The sequence below is a fragment of the Opisthorchis viverrini genome (assembly GCF_000715545.1).
Source record: "Opisthorchis viverrini unplaced genomic scaffold opera_v5_174, whole genome shotgun sequence".
NCBI classification, from domain to species: domain Eukaryota; kingdom Metazoa; phylum Platyhelminthes; class Trematoda; order Opisthorchiida; family Opisthorchiidae; genus Opisthorchis; species Opisthorchis viverrini.
Genome location: NW_008751832.1, coordinates 141,525 through 153,113, shown reverse-complemented (window position 1 = coordinate 153,113; position 11,589 = coordinate 141,525). Strand labels below are relative to the sequence as shown.

At 42.5% G+C, this 11,589-nt stretch overlaps 1 protein-coding gene across 1 annotated transcript in view; it reads left to right on the top strand.

Moving 5' to 3' along the window:
- Positions 1 to 1,445: 1,445 nt before the first annotated feature.
- Positions 1,446 to 11,589, top strand: part of T265_14318 (hypothetical protein) — a gene marked incomplete at both ends in the record, with an annotated part of 33,756 nt that continues 23,612 nt past the window's right edge. The window contains 6 exons of the mRNA XM_009173114.1: positions 1,446 to 1,511; positions 1,559 to 1,651; positions 4,808 to 4,907; positions 6,473 to 6,645; positions 7,357 to 7,389; positions 11,171 to 11,222. Coding sequence (XP_009171378.1) covers positions 1,446 to 1,511; positions 1,559 to 1,651; positions 4,808 to 4,907; positions 6,473 to 6,645; positions 7,357 to 7,389; positions 11,171 to 11,222 — 517 coding nt within the window. The remainder of the gene's footprint in view (positions 1,512 to 1,558; positions 1,652 to 4,807; positions 4,908 to 6,472; positions 6,646 to 7,356; positions 7,390 to 11,170; positions 11,223 to 11,589) is intronic.

Below are 11,589 nucleotides of genomic sequence, written 5' to 3'. Positions count from 1 at the left end.
ATCATGAACATTCTGCATAAACATAAGCGTCGTGTTTCCTGAACCTTCCAAACCATGCACTCAGTTGGACTCTATAGCAGTTGGCTACAATCGGCGGTCCCGTGATCAGGAATGTCGCTCCTTTTGGTGCAACAATTCATGCCGTACGTATTAACCATGCTGTACCTCGTTTCCTAACAGCTAAAAGACTGTTATATTATCCACCGCTTGCAAGATTTAGCCTCCAAATAAGTTTACCAGTAGCAAATAGCTGAGCAGTTTGTGAAGGTGAAAACAACTGGTGGGCCAAATGAAGTCTGTTCCAAGAGACAACATGATGTGAATTCAGCGGCTGACTATGTGTCTCCAAAAAGAGGATACGGCCCAATTCACGCTGAATCTCTTGGTGATACATGCCACTGGTCGAAGCGAGGAATAGTACAATTTCATGAGAAGACCTCTCGTGTGATGCCCAACCGAGGAAGATGTTGGCTAAAAATCCCAGAAAACGGAATAGACGGTGGCAAGTAGAAGTAATCAAATTCCTTTATAATGCATCAGCAACATCTGGCCAAGAAAGTTGCGGTTCAGTATGTTTATTATGAAGGACGACACCTCGAAATTCCACACCATATCCAGCCGAGTGCTTCAGAAGACGAAACACTTCTAAGAACATTTTGGCTGACCTGATATTTGCAGCGTAATGATCAATTTGCCAGCAGCACCATAACTGGGTTTAAACTGCTCTGTTTCACCATAAAGTGAAATCGGAAACGAAATTAACCTTTTGGAGGTTAACAACACACGCGATGCTGACTGTCTTGCACGGAAGGGCGAAGGGCCTGTTTAGTCTGGAGAAATTAGTACCGAAAATTTGGAAGATGAATAGAATGACAGAGGAATGGTAGATATATGATATCGCTCCTGCCTTCAAAAGTGTTTTCGTACCTCAGCGTGTGACTAGTTAGCGTATCAGTTTGGTCACTGATTAACTCCACTGGGTACTGTTGAGTTATCTTCTACTTACAAGTCCTGCCTAGTCAGGCTGGTTCAGATCTGCATCAATCAGCTGTTGTCGTCTCTTCTAGCTGGTTGGACAGCTCAGTAGCGCACCGGCCACATCCAGCGTAAATCAGGAGTCTTTGAAATGATAGGTCACGACATCGGTTTGGTAATAACAAGATTCCAAATTCTATCCTTAACGTTGTCGCGTCGATAATGTCTATCCGTGGACCAACCTCCAAATCTTCTGTCTCACATGCAGACAATTAACTTTGAAGAATCGTACAACCGTGATCATCCTGGAACTAAGTCTGACCACACGAATCTTTCTCAGTCTTGGGTTTCAACTAATTAAGTCTTTTGACATGGGGCTTCGAAAGTTGCTTTCCACATTGTATATTTATACGAGAATCCGGTATTTTATTGAACTACAGTTATGAAAAACCATCTTTTGTTTCACAGGTGATCAGCCATGCTTCGGACACAGGAGCGACTTTGGTTCAGCAGCCGTGTGGAACACCTACAATCAAGTAACATCATGCTTGAATTTTAACAATCACATCAAATTGTCTTGCAGACACGAGGAGATATTTTGACCTTCGGGAGTGCACTTCGTTCTATTCTTCCTAGCAGAGCTACTGTTGGGCTTTATGGGAGAAACTTACCCGAAGTAAGTTGGACTAATTGCATGGTTTTCGGGTCGAGGGCTGTTTCATCTTTATTGGTGGTCCCATATAATCTAGAAAGGTTTTTGCTTATGAGGCGAGGCTAATAATTTACCTATCATTTATTCTGAGTAACTACTTCTTTGCTGCTTCTACTAACACCATCGTTCCGTAGTATCTACAAAAATCTCAAATTACAGCAACCTTTCTTGAATAGACAATAACTAAATTTATCACACTTGCTCCTAAGTAACGGACGTGCCTGGGAGAAGTTGGTCGAAACCGATCGTCGTACAACCACCAATGTAGTAAACTGCTATAGTGGCAAATACCCGACAAATAACTCAACCATTTCTCGAAAAACTGGATTGCTGTACCACAATTTTACATGTTGGTTAAATAGAACATATAGAACGAATGGTGAAGTTAATGATCACAGACGCGCACAACCGTTCCAGAAAATACGAATCAACGAGGGCAAGACAAGCTGCCTGGCTAAAATTGGTCCACACCAATTGGCAGAACTTGGAGCAGCAATCGGACGCCGAGTAGATAATGCCAAGATCAAAAGCAGAGCAACCATAGGAACGAAATTATGGGAAATCACGTTAAACAGCAAACATGACAGTTACGGCATTGGGATCAAAAACTGGACTGGCCGCTAACTCAGCATGGATGAGCAAGAACCTCTTTCGAGAGGACACAACTTTAACGTTGAGAACGCGTCCCACAACGGCTACCTATCCAGCTTAGAACTCGCTTTGGAATCAAGCGAACTATGGGATGAGTTTGAACAACCGATTCGACAGACAATCCTACCGGCGTTCACACGGAATAGAAACATGCATATGATTTCCAAACAAGAACGAGACGTACTCAGACGCATTCTACAAAAGGATGAAGCAAACATAATATGGCCGGTAAACAAAAGACGCGTCAAGGTGATAAAGGATAAGTGAAAAGGCCAAACAACTACTAAATGACAACTACTAAATGACCTACAAGTCACTCAGTCATGACCCAACTTCGAACCTCGTCAGGAAAATGCGTGCACCACACGAGACAACCAAACAGGAGCGATGGCCTGAATGGCTCTAGCAGTGTGTGCCGCGCGTACAGGGCAGCTTCAGAGGTCATGTGAGTCGGCTGTCACAGCAATGGCATGTCAAATATCCGTACCATAAAATCTTACACTGCGGCTAGCTGACTTCTTTTGATCGATGTCAGTATTATTTCAAAACTGCAGACGACCTGGAGTGGCCCTGTGACCAGTGTGACGTGCCTGAACTTCTGACCTCGTTATTGTATCTGTCGTTGTTTCGGCATGCGGGGGCTTTCGCCTATTGTTATGAGACTTAAATGACAATATTATAATAGGTCAGAGGATTTTACCGACTTTACCGTACGATGCACCGTACGATGGACTTATATCATGCCCTGTCTGAAGCTGATCATCATAAGTAGTTTGGACTCTTACTTGGTTAAAATTAATCTTTTCGTAAACGATAACCTGAGGCTTACTTGGTCCTGATGGGTACACCAGGAAACCTGCTACTGGATCTCTACATTTTGACACTTGTGCTATGGAGTAACGCTCTTTTTCCTTGCTTTGCTACAACCTCCCGGAGCTCCGTTGTATACCGGTCTCGGCTGCTCCTCGACAAAACTATGTTTCTACTGAAGCGTTCTAAATAAACTCATTTGTGAGTCAAACTGAAGTGCTTAGTTTAGTATTATGTCAATAAAATATACTGCGTTATACTGTGTTCCAGGTGGATGTGGAATAGACGGAATCTCGGGAAATGGGCCTGTCTAGTGAGCCGTAAGACAGACAAAAGCGTTAACGGCTTGCCACGGAGTTTTCAGCAGCCATATGAGTGGCTTAGTGACATTTCAGAAAAACATGTATTCCCAGTTCAGGCTGAGTACGCTGGTTATACGAAAAACGTCCAAGCCCCTGTTGTACAGTCACGCTGTGGTATACGAAACATAGAATACTTCTCTCAGGTTCTAGAAGGCTACAGTGTATCATCACCATGAGGTTAAATGTTATGATTCACATTACACAGGCCCTGGTGTGTGACATTTCTCATATCGAAAATTGAACTGCATCCCGTCTGAAAGGATTACTTATAGTTTGATGGCAATATATTACTTTTGAGTACTTTTACAGGAAGGTTCATTCCGAAAATGAATACGATCCATACTGAGAAGCCATAATAAATGCGACCATTTGATATGAATGGTTTGACGGAAGGATGATTGGTGGCATATCCCGTTTAGTTGCATGTTAGTAGCAGACGCGTACAGTCTTCATCACTAGTTGTGATGCTTATGTTATTCAACAGGAATGTGTAGTGTCCCTCGGCTTTCTGGAACAAATGATTTTTACTTACAGGATGAAATCTCAAATGAAGTGTGGGGCGTGGTTGCTGTTCTGTCTTCTGGAAAGATTTCGTAGCTCCACCTGATCTTGATATCCTTACATATAAATAAATATAAATCCATACATTTAAATCAGTAGGCCAAGGACAACCACTTGACGGTTTATCAAGATGCCAAGCAATTTTTTTGCCGGTGTACGAGTAATGGGCTCACGCAGGAAGGTATCTAAAGGTATCCGCATGAGAAGTCTTCATCCGAGGAGTCCGTCAACAATGAATCAATTGGAGTGAAGAGTAGCGGAGAAGTAGGTCAAGTTAAACGCACAGCTGATCACCCAGTCTCAGCCAAAAGATGCAGGCATGAAATACCAATGTCACGGCGTCTGCCTTCCGTGGTTAACTGTGAGGTGAACAGTGTTGATAATTCTCCATAAGAAAAAAATGGTCCTAGAATGCATCCCGACTTTTCGGCGTGGGACAACCTTGGGTAACATGTAGGATGTGAACACTGAAAAGCCCTTTGGTGCTAACAGCTAGACGTGTTCTAGCAGCCCTATCATGAAGAAGCGTCGGCAAATTACAGACGATATGGAGGATATGGTGCTTTTATCTTTTGCCTCAGAAAATTTACTTTCCATAAATATCTCCGAACCCGAAGATTCATGTAGCGCGAGCAACCCCCACCGTTTATCTCTCAGTTAAACTGATCGGTTGAACTCAACTGATCATAGTGGATCAGATATTCCCAACCCCTTCGCCTTTCTATCTTATGTCTAGTGGGTGTACTCACAGCTCGCATGTGGATATTATGGATTGATAACTGTACCGCTGTACGACACACTGGGCGAAGAAGCACTGCATCATATACTGAACCAGAGTAAGTTTTATGTCATTTAATCGTCACAATGTCATAATATGTATTTGGGTTTCGAGCACCTGTCATGAAAAAGACTCTTCTTCCACTGAGCTGTGGTGTTCCCGATTAGTTAAAATAACCCAGAAGTGGTGAAAACTGTGCCCCTGCAAACTGGCACTAAAAGTTGAAACCAACATCCGGTTTAATTGTTCCTAGCGTAATTTTTTTAAAACCATTTACTCTCATGTCACCGTCGGATGAGCAGCGCCCCCTCTTATTCAGAAACAAAAATGGTAGATAAAGTCTCCATTAGTAAGCATATCAGATCTGTTGCACGTTAGATCGTTTAATATGATCAGCTTCTGAAGAAGTTATGTGGAATTGGTTAAGCTTTCCACAACTGCGCATTTCTGATTGGGTGTTTTCTCGGGATCGACTATGTAAGACCTCCTCAAGAAACTGTTCACTATTAGAATGATTGGAATCTACCATTTTGGGTGCAGTTAACTGCTATTTCTAATGTGTAGAACTGACCGTCAAATTAGTGGCTTCTTGAGTTGGTGATTTGGGGGTCACTTGAAATTCTCTAGTTTTGGAACGACCGAGCTTAATTGCATGACACCAAAACACCCATTTATTTGACTTTACGAAGGCCCGTCAGCTGATGCTCTAACACACAAGAATTCGATGTGTGGGGTTCTGTTTCAAGTTGATAACCAAACACACTGAACTACACTTGAACGGTAGCAACAGGCCAAAGCACCACCACAATACGGGCAACCACCCAAGTCGCGTAATTCTGTGTGATCGACTCGTCATTGGACTACCTATACCCATGCAATTTTAAAAATTTTCATTGCTCAACAGAGTATTTCATGTGTGCGGCTATTAGGTGCATTTCTCAATTTCTGCGGATAGAGTCAGTCTGTTTTAAAACAGTTTATTTTTAATAACAAATTTTCAGTAGGATGAAACTTCTGTTGATACTTTCAAGTCCCACATCACTCTTATGTGGACAGTTCTCTTCTTCTCCTGGTGCAATTATTTCGGTGAGTCCACACCAGGTGTTAGAAGATCTGGATTCGAGTTTCGGTCGTACTAGGGCTCATCAGCAGGGCTCAACCTCAGCTGTGTCGGGGGTTTGGCCCCAGTTACCTTACATGCGACGTGAGCGCTTCCCCCTTTGTTGTGGACTCATCAGAATGGTTGCGTCAGGACATGAGGATGTTTGTTCGACGGAGAATAATTCGGACGTGAATTCTACAGACCTCGCGACCCGCTAAAACTTCAAAATATATTCATTACCTTTTCAACCTTCACTTTGGGTCTTTAAGTTGTGTTGACTCCGTTGACGTGCTATGTTTCACTGAATGAAACCGACCAAATACATTACTGCTTAAGGTGTGAGAACTAATGGTTTTGTGGGAAATGAGTACATAAATTTGCTAAACGTTCGCCATATGTCTATGTCCTGTGCTGTGAAATCTGCAGTTTTATGTGCCCGTTGGGGGGATTTCTATGAGGATGACCTCTAATTATATTGACCTTCAAAAGAACTTTTTATACTATTACATCTGTATATACAGCGGAGATCTCTTTGGTCGTTTGTGATACATTCGAACGTGCCGAATCCATACTAAAGCAAGGGAGCAAATACATGAGTCATCTCGTTGTTATCAAGATGGATGAGGCTGATCGCAAGAAATTGATGAAGAAAGCCAAAGATTCGGTTGCGATTTTCACGTTTGCCGAGATGCTGGTGAGTTGATTGTTACGTATTGAGTCTGTATGATACTGGTACGAAATATTACGATAGTGGGTGGTTGGCTTTGTGGATTAATCGGTCACACTATTGGTTACACCGTGATGTCTGAACATATCTATAGCACAGGCAATTTGTTTGAAGACGGATGTGCGAATAGGATTGGCGGACAACCTCGTAGAGACATTAGCAGACCTAACTATGTTAGCCTTGCAGCGAGTGCTGACACTACGTCAGTGAGTACAGCACATATGTCGTCGGTCCATTGTTTTCTGTCTACCCAGAGAGGACCGTACAACCATGTCTGTCCAGGGATGCCCAAGAAGGGACCAATTCGCTTGTCGTGGATAAACAGGAGGTTACAGGTGCAGTACAGTATCGTTTCATCTGTTAGAAGGTGTAGAAGTAAACCTCGACTTTGCGATTTTAGCAAGTCCAACAGTTCTGAACATTCTCATATCCACTAGGAGCACTGTTTTGGTTAGAGTCAGGCAAAGTTGGAGTTAGATGTAAGGAGATTCTTGATGAAACACGAGAACCTGCCCATATTTTCCCGTGTTATTTTACCTGCCAACCTGAATTGTGTTTCTACAGATGTAAATAGAGATGTCTGAATATAGGAGTTCAATTAGAATTGTGTCAGTGTCTGTTGCACAACGTATGAAGAAATCAGTGTTGCTCATTTTTATTTTGTCGCTGACTTTTCAGGTTCGAGGTTTGGGAAAAGAAAAGGATGTTCCCGTAAGTGATTACGAAGACTCAGTTTGATAGTCTTTTTCTCACTAATACGCCGATCTGGCACAAGTGGAGGGAGTTACCAGTGCCCGGATTTGAGCGGAGAAATATCCTAACGCAGTGCCTGAAGCGATTTCAGGTCTAAGCAGAATCCTTTATACCGTTTTGGAATCACCATCAAGCTGATGCCCAAACAGGCTTTGGATGTTAAAAAATCGAGCTGGTGTTAAATTGCTGCATGAAGACTCTAATGGTAGGATGAGGTGGACATATTTGAGCATGAATTCAATTGGAAAACGCTTGACAAAGCTGGGAGAATAGAGCTTTTGAAATTCTAGAATTTCCCGCACGTTATTGCTCAGAGTAGTCCCTAATGCATTGAGCAATAAGCTGACCAGGTGTCTCACACCAAATCAGGTTCAACTGAAAGAAATAGAGCTTCATGTGCGGCAGTAGTAACCACAAGAGGGGTACTAAAATACCATGGAGGGAAAGCCGATTGTGGCGTTGGAATGGATGAGGTACAGCTTTTTTTCTTTTTCACAGATAGGACATTCGCAGTGTGATGGAAAAACTGGAGGGAGCAGACGTGGATGGACACAGGCTGGTCGACAGAATTCAACTAAATGAGGAAAAGTAACACTCGACCGTCAGTTGTGAATTAGGAGTGCTTGCTTAGGCAGAACAAAACGTGAGAACAATTGCGTTTTAAGCTGGAGCCGGATTCTATTCGCAGTCCCTTGCGGTCAGTAGCACACTGATATTCTTCTGCGAAATGGGCAGCTTGCAGGACGTCTCGAGTATCTGTTACGGAGTTATTAAACAAAGTCTCATATGTGCTATTGACCAACAGCGTCTTCAGCAGTTTCGTCATTCATATGAGTCCATAATCCATCACTCAGCCAAACTGCTATTAACGTTTGTACTGATTTTCTCAGCTTCCCGAGACTACGCCTATCTGATGAGCCCTGTACGTGGCGAAACTGGTAGTGGGTTGTTTGCGGGTTTTGAGCAATCATCCCACACTACTTAATTGCTATGCTTAGTGCTTATGTTGACGAAATGCTCGACGGTTTTACTGGCTTGTGTGAGAGAACTAAAACCGACAGAGAGGGAGGCCGCATGTATGAACAAAAGGTAAGTTGACATGGTGTGAACCGTGAGAGCGAAATAGTGTGACAACCGAAAGTGCATATTAGACAAGGTCATCTACCGGTGACGTGTGGAGTGGTCTGCAGATGTCAACAAATGTGAACACACCCACGCACGAACTGTTCACATGTGTAGTGCTCTTAGTGGATCGCCACATCGTGATTTGTGTCTGACGGGGATGAGTACAATGTAAAGCCAAAACACAAGTAGTTTAGTTGCTGGAACCATATTTGGCTGAGTTTTTTCTCACAACACAGACCAATGTACATTCCTTTCGGCGGGAAGCGTATGCCTACGCTTGACAAAGAGAAAATATTGAGCATGTGTGCATAGTTTTCGAAGAATTATTCCAGCAGTGTGAATGTGAATCTGTTCTCACTGGCGTCACTCTGATTAGTAGTGGATCAGATGCATACTCTGTATCGTCTCTGTTAACACAGTCCCGTTATCAGTCCACCAATCAAGTGGCTGTAAGGTAATGTCGGTTTCCTTAGACCTAGAAGAATTTAGTCACAGGGCTCGGTGTAAAAGATGAGGAGAATGTTGTTTGTAACCAATTATGGTCGGTTTCATTAGGTAAGCTCACCAGAGAGTGACAACTACCTAAGCTATCTGGCTTGGAAACCAATCGCACAACCTACCTGAGAAAATATGAAGTCGATTTTATCCTGAATGTGGTCACAATTGTCACAACTGTTCACGGCCTCAGGTAGTCTGTTTAGACACTTTACCGGAATCCCGAAATCTAGTAAGTCAGATTCATGAATCAGATAGTGGAGCAAAATGGATGAGCAAAGTCTGAAAACCATGTGGAGGTCGTCCGATAAGGAACACATCGAGAGATTTTGACTTTTAACTACAGATCGTTCAAATCGGATCTAACGTCAACCGTTAGATAAATGAAGACGAAAAACAAATTTGGGTCCCTTTTTATTGGCATACTATTGATCATAAGGTTGACGGAAATTATTCTCCAACCACGTATTGGTTCTACCCACCTTTAGACTCATCTGGTAGGTGTAGAATACCAACTTATCAAGTAATCACCGTGCTGGGGTTTGGTGGGGAGTTAGAGCACGCAGCGTTAAGCGAAGTTGCTTTCTCAATCGACCTGTCGTTTACTCAACTTCGGGAAAATTAGAACGTAGATAAGTTGGTGTTCTACACCTACCAGATGAGTCTAAAGGTAGAACCAATACGTGGTTGGAGAATAATTTCCGTCAACCTTATGAGCAATAGTATGCCAATAAAAAGGGACCCAAATTTGTTTTTCGTCTTCATTTATCTTACACCTCATTTATTCACCCTCTTTTGAATAGTCTACCTTCTCGTTCATTATTTCTGACTACTGATAATTATATATTTCTCTAAGGCTACATTCTCAACTCAGTTCATTCGTTTGTATGCTGTTTGCAGACTTCGTGTAGTAGCATACTGAACTGCCTTATTTTACATCCCACAAGGTTGTGGTTTTGTATAAGACATTGAGTAGAAATGCTCATATGAGTATTAACATCTGATTGGCTTGGTTTCGTCAGATTGTAAAGAAATCAATATTTTCAATTCGCGCCACAAACGGATCCGAGAACCGCATACAGGATTCCCGACGGGAAGTGTTCTTGTGGACCACATTTTTACACTTCGTTAGATGTTATAGTGACGGGGTACGTATAGGCTCCGTAAAATCTTGGTGTTTCTTGACTTCACGAGTGTATCAAACTACAGTTCAGGCTATATCGTTGTACAGTTGCGAGACTTGGTCACTTCGGGCAGAGGTATATGACCACTCATCTATCAGAACTATGACCGGGGTCTGCTGGAACCAGCGAATTCGGAGTGAGGTAATCAGGACACGGGGCCTTGGTGAAGCAGTGAGCATTCCCCTTAAAGAATATATCCAGCAACGCTAGCTAAGTTGGATGGGTGGTAGGTTAGGCATGTACAGTTATCGCCGACCGAGAAGAGCCTTGATTTCCGTGTCTAAATCCGGATCAAGGGAACATAGAGGTAAACCGATTCTGGCATTGAAGAGGTTAATATTACAAAAAGTTTGAGTGCCGTTGCGCTCAAGGATGAGGTTTACATGATCCTCCCTGTTTTGGCTGGAGACAATCCACAAAATGGTGACTGCTATCAGTTTCTATGCCGATTGACCGACTGAGTGCTGGAGGTGCGGGCAACTGCGATGTTTGTGGTAGGCTAACCCTAGGTCATCCTCCCTGCCTCATTTCTTCTTTGGCTTACGACACTCCATTGAAATAAACTAACCTGGTTGTACAGTAGTGAAGCATCAGTGTTCTCCTCTGATGTTTCTGTCAATGATAATAATAATAATAATGATAATAATAAAAACAATGATACGTCAAACAGCATTGGAAAGTGTCGTATGTAGCACTACTCAGTTTTCAGAAGGAATGCAGCCGTTTCATTTCCATTGGTCCTAAATGCATACGCTAGTCACAATATCATTATTCACACGTAAGCACTTCCTTTGGAAACGTCCTTTCGGTTGGTTTTGCGGGTCTGGTTTGTTTGTCTGCGTCCTGCCCAGGAAAGATCCGCGGAACTAATTAACTACTTTTTATGCAGTACTACCAAACGGATTGTTTTAGTCCATGATTTCCTTTTTATTAAGGAGCCAAATCCTGACGATTTGTTCCTCGTGTGTTACACGAGCGGAAGTACCGGTGAGTTCCGAAAAATGCGAGTGATACTTGTGAAATATATGTTCATGTGAAGATAACCAGTAAGCGGAATAAGAGAGCAAGAGAATATCCATGGTTCTTGATACACCTTTGGACATCATAGATACTTCGAGTTTTTGTGTACATCTGGAAAAAACTACATATTTTCAAAAATGACACCCAAGTGACCAACATACCAACTTCTTTGATTATGTTGATTGTTTTATTATGTAGGCAGGTGTATGAGAGATTTAGCAACCGTTTACTTGGAAAACACTCGAGTCGTGGTGAGGATGTACAGTATATATATATATATATATATATATATATATATATATATATATGAAGTCATTACCTGCAGTTGTGTGCG